Source organism: Salmo trutta, chromosome 4 (genome assembly GCF_901001165.1).
Source record: "Salmo trutta chromosome 4, fSalTru1.1, whole genome shotgun sequence".
Classification (NCBI taxonomy): domain Eukaryota; kingdom Metazoa; phylum Chordata; class Actinopteri; order Salmoniformes; family Salmonidae; genus Salmo; species Salmo trutta.
Genome location: NC_042960.1, coordinates 43,681,673 through 43,704,273, shown reverse-complemented (window position 1 = coordinate 43,704,273; position 22,601 = coordinate 43,681,673). Strand labels below are relative to the sequence as shown.

Below are 22,601 nucleotides of genomic sequence, written 5' to 3'. Positions count from 1 at the left end.
TCTAATACCTCTTTACTGACTAAAATTGGAAGAGGAAAAAGCGAGAGTGTTTTAATTAGATAGAGGAGGAATTGATGGAGATGTTTTGCTCCTGTATGTAATAAGGTTAATGAGCTGAGTGTCCCGGGGAGATAGGAGTTAACATGCAGAGATGCCTATTCAATCAGAGGAACCACAACTGCCCAGAGAGAGAGAGAGAGCGAGAGAGAGCGAGAGCGAGAGCGAGAGCGAGAGCGAGCGAGAGAGAGAGAGAGAGAGAGAGAGAGAGAGAGAGAGAGCGAGAGAGAGAGAGAGAAAACATCAGCAGAGAAATAATCACCCTTAATAAACATTTAGCTCTGTTTGGGGCCAATTCCCCACTGACACAAACTTAACTCAAATCCATCATGTACTGTACGAGATTATGTGGTTTTGAGTTAAACACTACATTATTGTAGGGCATTGTCTATTACCAGACTTTTTTGAGAGTGGAACAGTCAGCAAGAGTGCATCCTTTACAGATTCACTCATTTTCAGGGCAGGAAAAACATTTCCAATCTGTTTAAGTCCTCTCTAACTCAAGGATGGGATTATATTGGTTTGTTTTCAATTGTGTCTGACCATTTCTTCCAACCCAGTAAATTTTAGCCAAATCAAAGTTAGGCTAGCCATCACTTTTCTGTCCTCATAAACCAGCAGTGGCCACCGAGGTAGAATTGTCACACCAGACATCTCCACAAGGGAGCTAACCAGGACCAGGGAGGGACAGAGCAGTACTGTCCTGTTTCATCCATCCAACATATAGCTTGTAAAGGGATAACAACAGGCCTCGTACAGTACAGAATGATCACGCATTCAGAAACGGGCAGAGACAGCAGCTCAAAATCCCAACCCCCCAAAAATCCTTCTGCTCAATTTCAGTCTCTAGGAGGCCTTTGTTGACAAACAGGAAAATCTGAATCCCAGATGTGCATAGAGACGGAGGAGAGAGAATCTGTCTGTTATGTAGCATGGTAGGGTATCAGGTTAAGGCCTTGGAGAAGGCATTAGTGTGTTCTAATATGGTCGGCACAGTGTGCTCTGCTCTCCGGCTTAGAGCGCATCCCTCTGCGTAAGAGCAGAGGACTAGGCTGATATACTGTACAGACACCCACACCCTGCAAACAGAGAGCTCGGGCAGTAGTCCTCACCATTGGAACAGCAGTACAATGTGCTCGCTACAATCAAACGTACGTACATGTTCAGTAACATTATGCTTCATCCACAGCTGACTGACACACAACCCCAACTCTTTGGCACCGCTCACATCAAACCAGACCAGCTCTCTCTAACACACGCCTGACATCCAGAATTGTCAGAAAAGATCAGCTCAATCCTTTACAGGATACAAACATGGACCAGAAACAATAGCAATCATTTCAGGAATCACTTCCTTGAGCTTGTATGGTTCATATGAGAGGCGCTATGTCCTTTCAGTTGAACACTACCGTAATTGGAAACCATCCACTTATTATCTAGATTGAGTGAGATGGTTTGGGGATTGTGTGAGGAGGCTGGGCTTTGTGTGGTGGAGATGGTAACTGATTTAGCATGCGCTGAAATGGGACACCATCTCCCTGTGACCCTGAGAGTCTTCCTGCCACCCACCCCCCCACTGTGCTCCTCACACCCCTGGTCTGCTAATCGATCCGTTTGGCACCTCTGACAGTGTGTGTGTGTGCTTGTGTGTGCGTGAGTGTCTGGTAAACAGATGGTCTTGCTCGTCGCACGCCTGCCACACAGCATTCGTGTTACGGAGAACGCTTTGTAGCTCCAGGCCCTGGTCTGAAAGACATTAGCGCTGTCCATCAGAAATTAATTCCTGGCTTCCTCCAGTCCAGCCAGACATTGGCCCTCCTCGGCCCCTCTCTCTCTCGCTCTGCCTCTCTGCATGCCGACAGGGGCCACTGTGGTAATGCGATATCGAACCATTGGAGCCGATAAGCGATTTGACTTTGATCAGCCCCAGAAATGCCCAACAACTTTACACTTGACCTTTCTATTATGACCTGGGCCTCCAAAGATTGATTTACTTCCTCAAACGTTTCTCTTAAAACTGGCCCATGTGAGACAACCTGTATCAGAGAACTTCACACCCTGCCCTCTACCACACACCCACTAATGACCCACACCTTGAAACAACCCTCACCACACACCTTGTTCAGTGGAAACTATCCCTCAGTAGATATCAGGGTGAGAGAGAAGAGGAGGAGAGAAGGAGAGAGTCTCTGGGACAGACTGTACTAGGCATGGGCGGTATCCAGATTTTCAAACCGTCATACCGTTCTTCTGCCATCCCGGGATTTACGGTATTACCGGCATAGCACACAAGATAAAAGTAACAGCGAATTCTCATGGATGCTTTTAGCTAAATGCTAACGAGTACAAACAAACAAATTGAAAGACGGGCAAATCCAGCTCATAAAGTTAGCTAGTAGCTAGTATAGCTACTAGCTAAAGTGGTCCTTCAGTGTTCCCAGAGGTCTGCCAGATGTACATTTGGATTGCATCTGAATCCCGTTGTGCCCAGAGAGACTACTGCATACTTAACAACTGTGAAGACACTGGTCTCCAGCAGAGTACATGTCCCTTAGAATTACCGATCGTCTACAGTCCATTAGACACACCACTACTCAGTCTTTTCTGGCCGTTTAGAGGGAAACTAAAGACATCTGCTTCACTGTCTTTATAATGACATGCAGTACAATATCTTTACACACATCATGCAGAGTGATGGGTCAAAGGTGGAATGACTCAACCGTTTTACTCTACTCGTGTCTTACACGGAGGACACAGGGTTTTTAAACCAAACTGCCAATTTATCTCGATTTCAATGACGCCTGTTGGAACAATAACTGTAAAGTTCACTGTTTTACTGTACGTAATATGAGCCAGTCATACATTAGGAAACCTAACTGTTACATTTCCAGAAACTGAATCCAAAATATCACACAAAGAACTAATCTGTTTAGAGACACTAAATAGTTGAACTGGGTGATTCTATAATAGTGACAATTTGTGAGCGACAAACTATGACATGTGCTATGATGTCAGTAACACTCAGTGGGCACTGGGTTCTGTGAACACTTCCTTGGGTGTAAGCACCTTGGTCAACCCCAGGACTGTCATATAACATCACTGCACACTGTAGAAAACTGTCACACTGACCTATGATCTATTTATTAGAGGTCGACCGATTAATCGGAATGGCCGATTAATTAGGGCCGATTTCAAGTTTTCATAACAATCGGAAATCGGTATTTTTGGACGCCGATTTGGACAATTTAAAAAAAAATATTTTTACCTTTATTTTACTAGGCAAGTCAGTTAAGAACACATTCTTATTTTCAATGACGGCCTAGGAACGGTGGGTTAACTGCCGTGTTCAGGGGCAGAACGACAGATTTTTACCTTGTCAGCTCAGGGATTCAATCTTGCAACCTTACGGTTAACTAGTCCAACGCTCTAACCACCTGCTTTACATTGCACTCCACAAGGAGCCTGCCTGTTACGAATGCAGTAAGAAGCCAAGGTAAGTTGCTAGCTAGCATTAAACTTATCTAATAAAAAACAATCAATCAATCATAATCACTAGTTAACTACACATGGTTGATGATATTACTAGTTTATCTAGCCTGTCCTGCGTTGCATATAATCGCTTAGGTACACGTTGCTCCAACCATAAACATCAATGCCTTTCTTAAAATCAATACACAAGTATATATTTTTAAACCTCCATATTTAGTTAATATTGCCTGCTAACATGAATTTCTTGTGTCACTTCTCTTGCAACAGAGTCAGGGTATATGCAGCAGTTTGGGCCGCCTGGCTCGTTGCGAACTGTGAAGACTATTTCTTCCTAACAAAGACAGCCGACTTCGCCAAACGGGGGATGATTTAACAAAAGCGCATTTGCAAAAAAAGCACAATCGTTGCACGACTGTACCTAACCATAAACATCAATGCCTTTCTTAAAATCAATACACAGAAGTATATATTTTTAAACCTGCATATTTAGCTAAAGGAAATCCAGGTTAGCAGGCAATATTAACCAGGTGAAATTGTGTCATTTTGCGTTCATTGCACGCAGTCAGGGTATATGCAACAGTTTGGGACGCCTGGCTCGTTGCGAACTAATTTGCCAGAATTTTACGTAATTATGACATAACATTGAAGGTTGTGCAATGTAACAGGAATAACGTTTTGTTTTCGAGATGATAGTTTCCGGATTCGACCATATTAATGACCTAAGGCTCGTATTTCTGTGTGTTATTATGTTATAATTAAGTCTATGATTTGATAGAGCAGTCTGACTGAGCGATGGTAGGCAGCAGCAGGCTCGTAAGCATTCATTCAAAATAGCACTTTCGTGCGTTTTGCCAGCAGCCCTTCGCAATGCATTGCGCTGTTTATGACTTCAAGCCTGTCAGCTCCCAAGATTAGGCTGGTGTAACCGATGTGAAATGGCTAGCTAGTTAGCCGGGTGCGTGCTAATAGTGTTTCAAACGTCACTCGCTCTGAGACTTGGAGTAGTTGTTTCCCCTTGCTCTACATGGGTAACGCTGCTTCGAGGGTGGCTTTGTCGATGTGTTCCTGGTTCAAGCCCAGGTAGGAGCGAGGAGAGGGACGGAAGCTATACTGTTACACTGGCAATACTAAAGTGCCTATAAGAACATCCAATAGTCAAATGTATATGAAATACAAATCGTATAGAGAGAAAAAGTACTATAATTCCTATAATAACTACAACCTAAAACTTATTACCTGGGAATATTGAAGACTCATGTTAAAAGGAACCACCAGCTTTCATATGTTCTCATGTTCTAAGCAAGGAACTTAAACGTTAGCTTTTTTACATGGCACATATTGCACTTTTACTTTCTTCTCTAAAACTTTGTTTTTGCATTATTTAAACCAAATTGAACATGTTTCATTATTTATTTGAGGCTAAATTGATTTTATTGATGTATTATATTAAGTTAAAATAAGTGTTCATTCAGTATTGCTGTAATTGTCATTATTACAAATAAATAAAATGAAAAAAAATAAAATCGGCCGATTAATTGGTATCAGCCTTTTTTTGGCCCTCCAGTAATCGTTATCGGCGTTGAAAAATCATAATCGGTCGACATCTACTATTTATGCTCATTTGCATTTACACCAGTCTTATGCCAACATTAATCATCAAATAAGGGTGGGACTCTCTGGAAGAGTCATACTCTCTGGAATCACCTGTTAAAGAGAATATGAGGGAGTCCCCCTCTTTGCTTTAGTTTAGAATGAAATAAGTTATAATTGGAGTTCCAGACATGGAGTTTGATTGTGAGTGGCAGGGAAGGTTCCCTCTTCTCTAAGGTGAATGATGTCGCCACTCGCCAGGATTCCTTGACATCGTCGGCAGTACATTCTCTCGGGAGAAGTCCCACCCTGTCCTTCTGGCTGGTAGAATGTGTGGGAATCAATCAGCTAAATCCCATTTTACCTTGTGTTAGCCAAACCACATCCCAAATGAATGTGACGGCCAAATGCATAGACAATTTCCTCATGACCAGTGAAACATTGATGACCAGTGTCGAGTGACTGCTCACGGAAAATCGCTGTGAGAAAAACCTTACAAAGCATCCTGTGTGATTAGTGTTTACCAGGTAAATAAGCGAAGCTGTGCTGTTCCTGTGTGGGGACACTGTAAAAACAAACAATACCAGGCGTTTAACTTTGTACCATCCAGAGAGGCTGTCGACACACAGGCCTTTAACCTCAGCTGGAGGCTTCCTTTAAAAGAGATTATTGACAGAAAGAGGAGCCACGTTAAAGGTTTATTTACAGAACGAGCAGCCACATGGACAAAACTACACCTAGTGGAGTACTGAGACAACACTAGTCTTTCAGAACCTTGCTTTTTAACTGTACTTAACAAAGCCAACCAGACATCTAGCAATTTACTAGTCACTCCTCCATCTTCCTCCCTGCAGGGAAGTCAAACACAACTAGAAGAGAGACTCTACCAGTGGAGGCTCCTCATGGGAAGAAGGAGAGGACCATCCTCAGTGAATTTCAGAAAAATGTAAGATAGTTTTATCTAAAACTATACTTCATATATTCATGCCACCAAATAATTGATTAAAACACACTGTTTTGCAAAGAAGGTCTACAGCAGCCTCAACAGCCCTCTGTAGGGTAGCACCATGGTGTAGCTGGAGGACAGCTAGTTTCCATCCTCCTCTGGTTACATTGACTTCAATACAAAACCTACGAGGCTTGTGGTTCTCACCCCTTCCATAGACTTACACAGTAATTATGACAACTTCCGGAGGACGTCCTCCAACCTGTCAGAGCTCTTGCAGCATGAACTGACATGTTGTCCACCCAATCAAATGATCAGAAAATGAATCAAGTACTGAGAGCATAAGCTACAGCTAGCTAGCACTGCAGTGCATAAAATGTGATGAGTAGTTGACTCAAAGAGAGACAATTCTTGAACAGTTTTGAACAAATTAATTTCTTCAAAAATGAAGGAGAAGCGAGAGATGGAGAAAGCTAGCTGTATTTCATAGTTTTGTTTAACTTTCACATACTTAGCAAGAGAATGCAGCTAGCTTGTTTAGCCTACTCAAAACACTCGGCTCAAACAGAGGGGGATGCTGTGTTGGCTAGCTGGCTATCCAACACTGGAACTCTTCCAAGTCAAGGTTAGCTTTTGGTTTTATAGATGTATTGTCAACGGGGCCCGCCGGTGTAACTGCTAAATGCTTTTGTGACTGTACACTGTACTGTATGATTGTAGCGTGTTTATTAATGCATTAGTTCTAGTAGCTATGTTGGCTATGACATTATATGGTGACAACGATGTAGGCTGTGTGTAGCAGTTAGCGGTTATGATAGTGAACTGTATTTGCGTGAGATCAGGGGTGTATTCATTCCGCCGATTCTGTATAATTTTATTTTCCTAAACAGAAGCAAACGTAACAAAAACAAGGATAAAAATACCTGAATTTGTCCAATAGACACTCTCGTTGTCAACTGTTGGGACTAATAATTACACCCTAGATCAGCTAGATGCAGGCAAGAGTGTGCAAGGCGGTATTGAATGTGTCAATGTCTGTCACCTTGATTACTCAAATGTCTCTCGACCTGTGCACCTACGTTGTAAACTTTCATTCATAGGTTAGGTTGTAGCAACCTCATGATGGGTACAGGGAACATTTGAGTATTATGTAGTAGCCTAAACCTATCTATGTTACATTGAACTGGGTGAATGGAATATGAATGACAGTCATCCAATATGCTGTAATAGAAATAAGGCCATGCTCATTAAAAAAAAATGTGCGTCCTCCCTCATCTTAAACGGCACCGACCACCACTGGACTCTACCCCAATTAAAATACCTCAACCACTGATTCAGTTCATACAGAATCCTTTGTAAGCCCATACTAAGCATCCAATGTATATTCAATGTATTATGCTACACTAACTAACACTTCAAATTACTCTGGAAAGAACTGTATGCCCAACCAATTACTCATCAATGTGAGAGAACAAAATGAGCATTGTCGAGGTTTTTTATGGGAACTACTCACACTTTTCCTCAATCTTATTTTTCTTTACTCAAGAAACAACAAAAGCTTGGGCGAGTGAGTTCTGGGCTATAGAATGAGAGGACAGATTTATAGCCAGTCAGGGTCAAGGGTCATCCTGCTGGATGCTTTCTTTGGAGTGGTCTTTTCTCTCCTTCCTCCTTTCTTTCTTTGAGGTGTCCCCTCCGCTCCCACCCTTCCCCCTGCATTCCCCCACGGCCCGCTCTTTTGTTTAGATATAAATACAATCAGACTCAGCCATGTCCCACACTGCCACACACACAAGCACATACAGTGCACTTGGAAAGTATTCATTTCCATATTTTGTTACGTTATAGCCTTATTCTAAAATTGATTCATTTATTTTTTTACCCTCATCAATCTACACACAATATCCCACAATGACAAAGCCAAAAACGTTTTTTTTTTAGATTTTTTTTGCTAATAAAAAAAACCTAACTGAAATACATTATTTACATAAGTATTCAGACCTTTTGCTATGAGACTCGAAATTGAGCTCAGGTGCATCCTGTTTCAATTGATCATCCCTGAGATGTTTCTACAACTTGATTGGTGTTCACCTGTGGTAAATTCAATTGATTGGACATGATTTGGAAAGGCACACACGTCTATATAAAAAAAACAAGCCATGAAGTCAAAGGAATTGTCCATAGAGCTCCGAGACAGTATTGTGTCGAGGCACAGATCTGGGGAAGGGTACCACAACATTTTCTGCAGCATTAAAGTTTCGCAAGAACACAGTGGCCTCCATTATTCCTAAATAGGAGATCTTTGAAACCACCAAGACTCTTGCTACAGCTGGCCGCTCAGCCAAATTGAGCAATCGGGGGAAAGGGCCTTGGCCAGGGAGTTGACCAAGAGCCCGATGATCACTGACAAAGCACTAGAGTTCCTCTGTGGAGATGGGAGAACTTTCCAAAAGGACAACCATCTCTGCAGCAGTCCACCAATTAGGCCTTTATGGTACAGTGGCCAGACGGAAGCCACTCCTCAATAAAAAGCACATGACAGCCCGCTTGGAGATTGCAAAAAGGCACCTAAAGTCTCTCAGAACATGAGAAACAAGATTCTCTGGTCTGATGAAACCAAGATTGAACTCTTTGGCCTAAATGCCAAGTGTCATGTCTGGAGGAAACCTGGCACCATCCCTATGGTGAAGCATGGTGGTGGCAGCATCATGCTGTGGGGATTTCTTTCAGCAGCAGGGACTGGGAGACTAGTCAGGATTGAGGGAAAGATGAACAGAGCAAAGTACAGAGAGATCCAAGGTTCACCTTCTATCAGGACAATGACCTTAAGCACACGGGACAAGTCTCTGAATGCTTTGGGACAAGTCTCTGAATGTCCTTGAGTGGCCCAGCCAGAACCCGGACTTGAACCCAATCTAACATTTCTGGAGAGACCTGAAAATACCTGTGCAGCAACTCTCCCCATCCAACCTGACAGAGCTTGAGAGGATGGGAAGAATGGGAGAAACTCCCCAAATACAGGTGTGTCAAGCTTGTAGCGTCATACCCAAGAAGACTCGAGGCTGTAATCGCTGCCAGAGGTGCTTCAACAAAGTACTGAGTCTGAATACTTATGTAAATGTGACATTTCCGTTTTTTATTCCGAAAAAAAACTGTTTTTGCTTTGTCATTATGGGGTATTGTGTGGAGATTGATGAGGAAAAGGTCAAGGGGTCTGAATACTTTCCGAAGGCACTGTACATATGTATGCAAGTATGCAGACACTCCCCCCCACACTCTTTATTTTGTGCTTTTGAAACCTAGAGGATGAGTTGATCTGAGCTGGCAATAAGATGGTGTTAGACTAAGTCCTTAACAAAATAAGTAGGACTAGGTATTAGGCTAATAAATATTTAGTTCTAGATAAATGAGCAAGCTCATTAAAACTGTCAAAAGGCATTTTGATTGCTTAATCATAGTCTAGAGCCCTGATTAGGTAGCTATGATTGGAAGATGAGACATAGTTAATTCAATGGGATGGTGGTCAGTGATAGTGATAGATGCCCTAGTGAGGATGTGATAGCACCGATTGTGTGCTTTGGATCTCAATGGCAGAAAAGCCTGGGGAAAATCGTTAGTACTAAAGCTGCAAACACATTCCCGAGATGAAGGGATTGGGGAAAGGAAACAACCATTGTTTGTTGGGAGCTACTTAGTTTGAGATGATTTCAGCTGATGTATCTGTGGCATGAAAACAAGATGAGTGGACTGGAGTGAGGATTCAATCTCAAATACAGGGAGGGTAGGAGGATAGGGAGAGAGCAGGAAAGATAGGTAGGGGAGAGAGTCTCTAAGTGGGAGAAAGACAAGAGCCAAACAGACAAGTAGATGTAGAGAAACAGAAAGAAAAGGAGGGAGGGAGTAGGGGGTAGATGGAGTGTGTGTGACTGTGCCAGGTCCCTGCACTAGTCTGTTGGTAAGGAAACAGACTGGAATGTGTGGCTCTCCAGTTAAAGGCAATTTAATGAACATCCACTCTGGGATACTGTTACCACTCTGGGCTCTGGGGGAGCAGACTGGCCTTGTGTGGATCTGGTAGACTGGATTGGTGTTTATCTTACACCGTTTTATGTGACGTTCAATGACAGTTGATGAATTTAACTGAACAATGATGATAATATATTTGAACTTGTCTTGTTATGGCAGGGCCACTGACCTGTATGGCTCCGGATGTGGACCCTCAAAGTGCCGTTGCTGGCAAACTTCTGTCCGCAGTATGGGCAGATCTTCTCCTTTTCCCCTGTGTGCGTCTGGTACGGCAAAGATCAGAAAACATATTGTTGGTATTTAGGAAAGACAATTGTAACATTCAGTAGTACATCTTTCCCTCATTACAAAGCACATGATGATCACTGGTAGAGCATACCCACCACTTGGATACTATGAACTCTGCTAAAACTCTTGGATACTAAACAGAGAAACTTTGATAGGTTCCATTCCAGTTAAATGCCCTATGGTTATATGCCATTTACAACGTTTTTTAAATAAAAGTGTTGGATAAGCTGTCAAAGTTGTTTAATATATAGTCACTCAAAAGCTACAAAGCCTCAAAGCCGACCCCCTTTCAGGGTGTAATCAAGGGTGGTCTTCTGAGAAATATTTGATGTCAGTCATTTAACAAGAGATCTGTTCAACACTGGGAGTGCCCACTGAGAGACCAGACCTCCCTGGTGCTAGGCAGGAATCGGCATGCCGCTGATAGAGCTAGACACCGCTACTAAACACTGGTGTTCATATGAACTGTACAGCTCTCCAATTGGAACTCTACAGGCTCTGAATTCTACAGCTCTCCAATGGAAACTCTACAGGCTCTGAATTCTACAGCTCTCCAATGGAAACTCTACAGGCTCTGAACTCCACAGCTCTCCAGTGAGAACTCTACAGGCTCTGAATTCTACAGCTCTCCAATGGAAACTCTACAGGCTCTGAATTCTACAGCTCTCCAATGGAAACTCTACAGGCTCTGAACTCCACAGCTCTCCAGTGAGAACTCTGTGAGCTCTGAACTCTCCAGCTCTCCAATTGGAACTCTACAAGCTGACTTTAGGGTGGTTTCAGTCTCTCTGCGGAAAGCTGGATTAAGAATCCAAACGATTCGTCAGGCCTATCATTAGACTCAAAGAGCCAGGAGGTTGAGGGTGAGGAGCAGGGTGGAGACCAGAGGGATCTGCTCTGCCTGCATTCCTCTTCCCCTCCTCGACCTGCCCTCTCCCTCCTCCTGTCCTCGCTTCTCAAACACACTCAGGTCAGTCTTTTCTCGGAGGTCCAGATTGACGGGCACTGTATGTATACACAGCAGAAAATGTGCGCAAAAAGAGGAGCGTGCTGCACCCCTCAGTAAGGCTAAATGTCTCTCACTCTCCCTCTCTCCTCCTTCATTCTCCTTGACTTCCTCTCTCTCATTATTTATTTCTTTCTCTTTCTTCCTGCTGAAAGGTAAGTATGAAGTGAATTCTGCTGCTGGCCTGATGTAAATTCCCCAGAATAAACACAACTATTAGAAGCTCAAATTCTGTGTGACAGTTTAAACAGCAATACAAGAATACAAACAGGAATACAACCTTTCCTTTCCACCATCCTCTTCTCTCCATCCCCCCCATGCTATCTGCATTACGTTACATAAACCCTTTCCTTCACTCTCCCTCTCAGAGACACACAAACTCGGACAGATGTCTCCCAGATGCCTCAATGTACAGTTGTTTGGTTTGTTGTTTGTATTCTTACTTCATAAAAGGCTTCATATTTTTCACTGGGGAACATTATGTTCCAAAACAGACCTTGGGAAAGTATTGGGGTTATACATAACCATTACATCACCGCCATCATTTTTTCACACACAATACAAACACAAACAAATGCAGTGCAGAATAAACAATGTACAGGTATTGCACACACACCGCACAGCAGATACAGAGAAAACAAAATGTTCCATGTACACACATCTCTGCCTTTAAGAAGAATGATTACGGCAATTTAAGGGTGTTCTGAGAGGAAGACTAAACTAGGGCTGCCAGAGAACCACATCATTACTGTTCATTTTCAGATCAACCTGGCAGCGGAGAGGATACCCAGACAGCACACTGCTAAAAGCACCTGGAGGAAAACAAACGCTGATGACAGGAACAAGACGATCCAGTCTCTTGCCATGAGTGGAATAGGAAATGGAGGATAAAGACTGTCCTCTGTATAGTATACTACAGCACACAGAGCCCTATGTACTCCATGTTTTCCCCAGATCCCCAATCAGAGTTCTGGGTTGTGTCCCAGATGGCACCATTTTCCATATTTAGTGCACTACTTTTAACCAGAGGTTTAGGCTCTTTAGACCAGGGCCCTGGGGTAAAAGTAGTGCACTACAAAGGATATAGGGTGCCATTTGGGACCCGGACCTGGTGTTCAGTCCCAGCCAGGTTTCTGGGCTCAGCTACCTGTCTTTAATCACTGCCAGAACCGAGCACTCTCTCAGCAGTCTCCAGTCTCTGAACACCGACCGACCGAGAGAGAACTCATGTGCCTGTCTGTTTTGAGTCCTACTGTACTAAGGCCATGTTATGTTTGATTTGTTTCTTTTGCCGTGTGCCAAGAAACTGTTTGGTCTCAATCTGATCCATAAACCAAGCGGACAATGTCAGATTGAGGCTGGTAATCTGCTCTGGGATCTGTCCTGTGCTTTGAAACCCTGTGGAGCTAATGGACTAAATGCCATGTGTAATTTACAAACAGAGACCGGATGATTCCTGGGCTGCATGGGGAACAATGGTGGAGGATGACTATATACTGTAGCCCAGTTCCGGTCCAGTATACAAGAGAGATCACAAGAAAACATCAATGTAAATTTCCTCTCCTTTTCTTTAAAGGAAAAATCCACCCAAAACCACTCATTTCTTTAATTTACAGTGTTAACACTAATATGTGAGAAAAAAATTTGTGAACATATGTTTCCTTTTGGCGTTATAAATAAGGTTGGTAGCAACATGGAAATTCATCGTGGAAATCTGTTGCAGCTCAAGTCGACTAGAAAATCCACAATGTAATGCCCTCTCTATGAGCTGGCTAGCTAGTGAGTTAACAAACGTAGCCACACACATTCAAACCAAAGACAATATCAGCATGTGACGTAGTTAGCTGTACAATCGCCTAAACAAATTGCACTATCAGTTTAGGAGTCTACAATCTCACCATGTTCAACCTGCATATCGATGTGCCTCACAGTGGAGTCTAACATTCGCAACGGCAGATATAATTTTGAGGAGATGGGAATGTTGCCCGTACTACGTCAATGGGGGCACCGGTGCATTCTGGACAATTCTGGGACAAGGAGCGCTCTCCTTCAAGGAGTGAATGAGAGTCTATTGGGCGACAGCTCAAAAACTCAACATTAGCACTAATTTCATCAACAAGAAGTATAACGTTGCAAATCTTTTCCGGGATTGGAGATAATTAACTCGCCATTTGTAGTATCATACAGCTTTGGAATCGTGACAATAGGCACGTTCCTCAACATATACACTTACTTTGAAAATGCATTGTGTGACGATTAGCTTAGCAACCGCGTGACGCAGCATGACAACGTGAACGCGATTGGTCAACAGTCTGCTGGGTGGGGCGTTATACGTTCCTTGATTTATTGAATTCTGCAATTTAAGGGAACTTTATTGGCATGGGAAACATATGTTTACAATGCCAAAGCAAGTAAAATAGATAATAAACAAAAGTGAAATAAACTATTATTTTTTTTTACAGTAAACACAAATGTTCCAAAAGAAGAAAGACATTTCAAATGTCATATGTCTATATACAGTTTTGTAATGATGTGCAAATAGTTAAAGTACAAAATGGAAAATAAATGAACATAAATATAGGATGTATTTAGAATGGTGTTTGTTCTTCACTGGTTGCCCTTTTCTTGTGGTAACAGGTCACAAATCTTGCTGCTGTGATGGCACACGGGTATTTCACCCAATAGATATGGGAGTTTATCAAAATGTGATTTGTTTTCTAATTCTATCTCCTTTCTATCTCCAGGCGGCAGGTAGCCTAGTGGTTAGAGCGTTGGACTTGTAACCGAGCTGACAAGGTAAAAATCTGTCTTTCTGCCCCTGAAAGAGCCGTTAACCCACTGTTCCTTGGCCATCATTGAAAATAAGAATTTGTTCTTAACTGACTTTTAGTTAAATAAAAATTTATAAAAAATAATATCTAAAAAGTATGTTCAATGGCTCATTTGAGAGAAGACATCGACCAGTATTGAAATCTGACATGTAATGATGGATGTTTTTCCCTATATAAAAGTCGTATTCTTATTAACTTCCAGTGTAGTGATAGAGACTTTACCATGGTGGTATGTAATACTGGCCATATTTCTACCTGCTTGAACCCCTATAACTCAGATACACATGAAAACATGAAATGACCCAGGGAATCGAGAGAACATCGCTCAGAGATACACAAAAACAATATAACATTTAAAATGGGTGAACCTATCCTTTAACATTTGAAGGACATTCTTACATACGAAATGTAGGAAAAAACACAAACATACAGGACCATTATTTTGAAAGAGGATTTGCTCTAGGAGAGACTGACAATGTCTGGACTGGGCTCTACAGTACGTAAGACTGGCTGAACTCACCTTCTTGTGGCTCTTGAGAACAGAGGGGGTGACGAAGGCCTTCTCACACAGGTCACATTTGTACTTCTTGTGTCCGTCGTGCACCACCTGGATGTGCACGTTGAGCGTGTCTTTCCTCTTGAAGGTGGCGTCACACTGGTCACACTTGAATGTCCTCTCACCTTCAGAAATGACAAAAGACCAACCCAACACAGTAAAGAAAGAGCAACTTTCTGTCACTCTCATTTCTGCACCCTCTTATTTTCTGGGGAGAATGACAAGAAAGAGAGGGATCCATTGTTGTATCTGTGAAAGCATAACCATCACTCACAGTAGGCCTGAAAACAATTTCTCCAGGCCAATTGTATGGGCTAAAGAACATTGTGTGTTACATTACTGCTCCCTGCAATTTTCTTTACAAATGATCTGGACTGTACTTGTTTTTTTTACCGTTACCTTGTACCCTTTTTCTAAAATGATGCTCATCTTGCATCCATAGCAACCCAGACTGAAGGAGAGGACAGAAACAGACGGACGCTGATCATATAGAGCTGCTTGCTCTTCGAATGGGTCTCTTATTTCACAGCAATAAAAAACACCAACCAACACTTACATTTTTCATTCACTTAAAAACATTAAAAACACCAGACATCACTCTGACATTAAACAAAAGCACAACTGTCAGCTGTTCCCAAACCAGAGCCATATAGACTATAGCATGGTGTTATTATTTACGCCTTAACTCAGTGACTCCACACAACAGAGGCTTTTGTTGAAAAGTGCCTTTTTCCATTATAGAGGGATCAGTGGGTTGGTTTCCATCGAGTGGTTTGGAGAGCGTGTATGCTTGGCAGAGTGAGCCTTGGCCCCAAATGTGTGTTCATTCTCCCATTACGAAGAATGAACATGATGGTCAGCACAATAAAGTAGGACACAAGTAGAGGCCTGTGTCCATTAATGCTCTAGTAGTCAAATAAAACCCTTCCCTCCATTACTTTTAAAGTCAGGTACTCAACCAAACACCGACTTCATTAATGCTGAGGTTTTAAGTCATTCACAAACATGACTGATTATGAGATGAAGGTGTATTCTGTGGAGGGCTTAACACAGAGTGACATTTTGACCCTACTTTAAAGGTAAAATCAAATCAAAGTGTACTGGTCACATGCACAAGGTCTTTGGCGTGTATTCATGGATGACAAGGGAAGCCAGGTTTCCCCAAAAATTGTACCAAGAAATGTTGTCTCTGTGTTGTCATAACTGTCCTTCAATTCGCAAGAGGCTGAATGTATCTCACTGGAGAAAGCATCAGAGCGAGCGAAACAGAGCCCCTCTCTCTCTGTACGTGTAGGTCATCTATCTGATGCGGTCTGGTCATAAAGAGTATGACATTGTTGCCTCCCACAGCAGTGAATGCAAGGGAAGCCAGCGAGTATTTGGCCTCCCATGATAAAAAGAGCTCAACTGTTAATGGTCCTACTGCACCAACAAAAAGTGTCAAGACATGCCAGCTTGGATTTGGCTTCACTCCTATCACAGAGAAATATTTAAATCGACAGAAACAACTTGAATTGTTGTGTCTCGTTGTGTTATTGCCCTCCGGTGGCTGGCCCAACCAGCTAAAATTGTCCCTTTCCTAAATTAGCCATGGATGGCGATCGGGATTTGAACTTGTGTTTTTACTTAATTCTTCATACTGGCCAATGATTATAACGGCAATTCTGATCCTACCATAAAATACATTGTGCCCCTGGACTGAGAGGATGAAAGTTCATTATGTAGCTAGATGTAGAATACTAATGTTAACTAGCTAACGTTGCTCATGAAAGGAAGTTCAGCTAGGGAGCAAGCATTTTAGCCAGGTAGGCTAGGACAACAAAAAATAAAAGACTGTACTGTATAACAGTCATAGACTGTTTCGTCAACATGAAAGAGAGGAGGATGGCATTGGCGTTTCTCTACAAGTAGGGTGAGTCAACATGTTTTTTCTACTTGCACGAACGCGCTCACACACACACACACACACACACACACACAAATCAGAACCATGGAAAGCCACATCATATTTAGCTTACGTTGATTAGACTAAATTGTTTTTGGTATCTTTTAGTTGTCACTGTATTAGACTAAGTGTAGGTGTTTTGATGTTGAAATGGTGCTGGAATAGTGGAGGCAGCTCCTGTTTCCTTTGAGACTTTCGGTAACTCTCCATGGTTCTAAATCAATAGAAGTGTAGTAATCTGAATATGTAGGAAACATTAACTTTCTTGACCATGCTGTAGGTTATGTAACTGTTTGTTACATGCCATTTGCTTTGTGGACTTCACCGAATAGATGTTGCTCTCCGGTTTTGTGATGAAACAAAAGGTGTGGTTGAATTAATTCTTATTTCGGGCTTTGGAGTGGCACAGCGGTCTAAGGCACTGCATCTCAGTGCAAGAGGCTTCACTGCAGTCCCTGGTTTGAATCCAGGCTGTATTACATCTGGCCGTGACTGTGAGTCCCATAGGGCAGCGCACAATTGGCCAGCGTCGTCTGGGTTTGGCCGGGGTAGTCCATCATTGTAAAAAATAATTTGTTCTTAACTGACTTGCCTAGTTAAATAAAGGTCAAATATATATATATATTATTATCTCTGCCTTTAGGCCTATTTACAGTATCACGGTCACAAGGCATATGAACTAACAGGTTATAGAGAAAACACATAGGTTGTAATATCACTTTTTTTTCTGGCTTGGCTACTGCACACACGCTTTGCAAAAATAACAATTTCCCTAATAATGCTGTTTATTTACATGGACACATCTGAAATCAGGCCACCTGATGGGACTGCAGAAAATCACCAATCAAAATAAAAGTTCTACCACTGTGACCATGTTATTTTTGGGAAGCCTATTTGATTCTTTTGAGTTCAATAGGAAGAAAACAAACAAATTTAAAGACAAATATGTTTCAGTATTTCCAAATTCAAATCGATCTATTCAAATTTAATTCTCAAAGGCTACCAACCCAGAGCCACATAGGAAAATAGATTAAAGACCGAGCAGGGCAATGCTATCTCTCATCCACAAGACCAAACATCGTTGTTAAATTAGCTCTTGCAAGTGGGAGATACCATGTGACCAATTGACCAGAGTTTCGGGCTTGGCCCCACACAGTCTGGCAGTGAATCTTTCCAGCTGTGTAATGTCCAAGTTCATAAGCAACCAACATCTGCAAAGGGCAATACCCGGTTCAAACCGACTCCTTAGAATCGTTTTTCTTCCTGCTGTTATTGCAGCCATAACAATCCGCCTCTCTTCATAAGATAACTGAATGCTAGGGCTGCAACCCAGCAGGAGGAGGGCTGGGCAAACAGGTAGGCTCCTGCCAAGAATAACAATTCAAATATTAACTAAATGAACCCAAGAGAGACTTCACTGGTACACAGCTCCAAAACATAAACATATAATTGCCCACCTCAGATTGGGTACATTTATTACATAAATCACTATCCATAGGCTTCATCTTGAACTTTCACTCTGGGGTAAAATAAAACCTGTTAGTAAATTGAAAATGAATACATTTATGGGCAAGGATCTTAGAAGAGGCAAAAATATTTCCCTATATCGTAGTCCAATCCCTTCAAAACTCTGCATTTGTAAGTCCTTCTCCCAGACCTTCAGAACAGGCAGATTTTTATATTATGAGTCACTAACCAATCATACAGTAAAAGATTAGGCAGTTTTTTGCTTTAACCCAGAATAAGGAAGGTGCTGTATTCTAATTACGTGAGACTTGGACTCCTCTATTTTCCACCCAGGCACATCAGATGAAGAGTCAAGCCAAATACTCAGTGACCTCAGCTGAAATGCCCCATAGTAGAGTTTAAAGGTAGAGAGAACCCTCCAAACGTTTTGGGGCATTGTAAGGTGGAGAGACTAATTCTCTGACGTTTCCCCATTGTCCTCAAGATATCCATGTCCTTAAAGAATGAAGATGGGGGGGGGGGGAGCATTGAAAACAGGACATTTATTTTTATAACCAAAACCTTTTTTTCCCAATATCATTATTTTTTCTTCTCATTCATCATGAGTTGCAAATTGGATCGAATTTGAATGTCCAAGTATATAAATCCCTTATATTCTAAAGTGATAGGTAAAGAGGGTAATGTGACTTGTTTGGCTGTGGGGTTTAGAGGTGTAACGTGGGTTGTCTAAAGGGGACCAAGGCGCGGCGTGTAGAGTGCTCATATTTACTTTATTAATGAAACACTTAACAAAAACAACAAAACGACCACCAACAGTTCCGTCAGGTAACACATACAAAACGGAAAACATAGAAATAGAAATCTAGAAACCCCACAATGAAACAGAAACCCCAAAACACACCCAAAACAACCCCCTGTCACACCCTGATCACTCTACTATGGAAAAATGACCTCTTACAAGGGTCAGGACGTGACAGTACCCCCCCCCCCCAAAGGTGCAGACCCCGACTGCACCCAAACAAAACCCAACAAAACAATCCCAAACACAAAGGGATAGTAGGGAGGGTGACAAAAGTCTATGGCGGCTCTAGTACTACACCCAGAACCCTCCTCTCCCTCCGATCCTCCAGCAACGGAGGTGGCTCCGGCTCAGGGCGTAACCTCCATTCCGCCCACAGATCCTTCCGCTTCCGTAACACTGACATGTGGATCATTATTGGAGAAATCGGACTGTAGATCATTACCGGAAGCTCTGTGCAGTAAACCGCCGCTGAAGGTTCCGGGCTGCGGGCTCCGGAGCGCCGCTGGAGGCTCCGGGCTGCGGAGCGCCGCTGGAGGCTCCGGGCTGGGGAGCGCCGCTGGAGGCTCCGGGCTGGGGAGCGCCGCTGGAGGCTCCAGGCTGGGGAGCGCAGCTGGAGGCTCCGGACTGGGGAGCGCAGCTGGATGCTCCGGACTGGGGAACGTCGCTGATGGCTCCAGACTGGGGAGTGTAGCTGGAGGCTCCGGACTGAAGAGCGTCACTGGAGGCTCCGGACTGGGAGGCGTCATAATAGGTTCCGGCCTAGTGACCGTTGCTGCTGGCTCCATGCCATGGATCATCTCTACAGGTTCCGCGCCAAGGATCCTCACTGGAGGCTTCTTACCATGGATTATCTCTACAGGTGCCGGGCCATGGATTATTCCCACAGGCCTCGTACCATGGTCCATCCCTACAGACTCCGGACCATTTATAATCCCTCCAGGCCTTTTGCCAAGGATTATTTCTTCAGGTTCCGGGCCATAGATTACCTCTTCAGGCTTCGTGCCATGGAATATCACTACAGGATCCGGGCCATGGATCATCACTAGAGGCTTAGTGCCATGGATCATCTCTACAGGCGTCGGACCATCGATTATCACTGGAGGCTTTGTACGAGGAGCAGGAACCGGTCTCACCGGACTGGGGAGACACACTGAGGACCGAGTGCTCAAAGCAGGCACCGGCCGTACTGGGTTATGGATGCGCACTGGAGGGAGATTGCGAAGAACAGGCACAGGACGTACTGGATTCTGGAGGCGCACTGGAGGGAGAGCGCGAGGAGCAGGCACAGGACGCACTGTGCAATGGGGGCGCACTGGAGAGAGAGTGCGAGAGGCAGGCACATGCTCACCACAAAAAGCACGGGTAGTTGACTCAGGCCTCACCCCTGGCCCAGCCAAACTACCCGTGTGCCCTCCCCCCCAAAAAAATGTGGGGCTGCCTCTCGTTTTTCCCAGGTAGGCTCCAATATCTATCGATTACCTGGCCCCAAGTCCAGTTCCTCCTCTCCATCCACTCCGCATGTGACCAGGTGTCCATTTCTGCCCGGGCATGCCGCTTGATCCAGTCATGGTGGGTAGTTCTGTATCGCGGGTCGCCTAAAGGGGACCAAGGCGCGGCGTGTAGAGTACTCATATTTACTTTATTAATGAAACACTTAACAAAAACAACAAAACGACCACCAACAGTTCCGTCAGGTAACACATACAAAACGGAAAACATAGAAATAGAAATCTAGAAACCCCACAATGAAACAGAAACCCCAAAACACACCCAAAACACCCCCGTCACGCCCTGACCACTCTACTATGGAAAAATGACCTCTTACAAGGGTCAGGATGTGACAAGAGCATTAAGATACACTTGGACAAGTTCATTTTATAGCCATTGAAAAAGCCGAATCCTTAAAGAGATCAAGTACGTGTGGTATAGAATTAAAGACATCGGACAAATATAGTAAGATGTCATCAGCGTACAGGGAGATATGGTGGACTGTTTCTTTGATCTTAATAGGCAATATGTTTATATTTTGCCTAATGGCCTGGGCTAGCAGCGGTTCTAATGAAAGGGCAAATAGGCCAGGACTCAGAGGACAACCCTGTCTTGTGGATATTTTTAGGACAAACTCTGGGGCGACGGAATGGCCAGTCTGGATACGGCCAGTGGGGTCGATATATAGGGTGCGGATCACACTAATAAATGATAAACCGAACCCAAAACGTTCCAAAACAGTCCATTAATACCCCTATTCCACACCATCAAATGCCTTCTCTATATCTAATCAGGACAGCAGAGTTTATAACCAATGATGATATGCAAGTCTCTAATCTTTTTGACAAGACCTTCACAAAGAGTTTAAAATCAAAGTTCAAAATTGATAAGGGCCTGTAGCTTGAACAATCAAGCAGGTCCTTTCCACCTTTCAATAGCAAGGAAATAAGATATGTTTTTGGTCCCCTATGGAAATTCCCAATCTCTAGCGAGTGGCTGATTGAGTCCAGTAATACAGATCAGACTAAATCCCACACAGCCAACAACAATTTAGGAGGGATACCATCCAACCCTGGCGACTTGGATTTTGACATTGAATCTAAGGCAGTCTTCAGTTCTGCCAAGGAGATGGGGGCATCTAATAGACTGACTTGATTAACAGAAAGGGAAGGAAGTTCCAAGGAACTTAAAAGAGATAATATCTTCAAAGATAACATCTTCCTAGAGTCTTCAGGAAACTCCAAGGTAAACAGATTGGAATACAAAGTAGTGAAAGTATGATTCATTTGGGAGGGAAGGGTAAAAAGTTCACTGTTATTGTTCCTAATGACATCAATAGATAAAAAATGTTTCAGTTTGCTTCAGTTTCATTGTGCCTACTCAGTCTATCCACATTCTCATAGTCACATTATCACATTCTCATAGTCTTGTTTTCAAATTAATAAATTCAGCCCTAGAACTAGTCACCATCTTAGGCTCAATTTTAAATGTGGTGAGTTCTATCTTCCCATTTTTTTACCTTTATTTAATTAGGCAAGTCAGTTAAGAACAAATTCTTATTTTCAATGACGGCTTAGGAACAGTGGGTTAACTGCCTTGTTCAGGGGCAGAACAGATTTTTACCTTGTCAGCTCTGGGATTTGATCGCGCAACCTTTCGCTTACTAGTCCAACGCTCTAACCACCAGGCTACCTGCCGACCCATCTTCAGTATAGTTAGACTTTTGCATCAACTCTAGACGGGCTATTTCCCTCTCCAATGAAGAAATCTGAAGGTTGCGTTTTTTAATGTGATGAGAAGGAATTACAAATATTTATCTAATGCAACACTTAGCTACTTCCCATAATGTATGTGGGTCTACCCCTGGTTCTGCATTAACCTGTAAGAAATCCTTATTGCCAGTCAAAATTTGGGAAGTCTAGAAAGCTTCAGGGATTAGAAAAATAATTCATCAAAAGAATTTGGTGCATAAATGGAGGACAAAAAACATGATTTAGTGCCATTAATAGCAACAGAGGCATTATAATACCATACTTCAGTGTCTCCCCCAGAGACCCCCACCTTCATATGAAGTTTCCTGTTAATTACAATCATAACGCCCTTTGTCTTT

The 22,601-nt window shown here is 43.0% G+C and overlaps 1 protein-coding gene across 1 annotated transcript in view; it reads right to left on the bottom strand.

The window, feature by feature from the left end:
- LOC115192403 (PR domain zinc finger protein 5-like) overlaps positions 1-22,601 on the bottom strand; it is a 66,910-nt gene that overhangs the window by 20,289 nt on the left and 24,020 nt on the right. Inside the window, exons 12-13 of the mRNA XM_029750875.1 lie at positions 14,754-14,914; positions 10,278-10,371 (exon numbers count right to left, since the gene is read on the bottom strand). Of these exons, the coding sequence (XP_029606735.1) occupies positions 10,278-10,371; positions 14,754-14,914 (255 nt within the window). The remainder of the gene's footprint in view (positions 1-10,277; positions 10,372-14,753; positions 14,915-22,601) is intronic.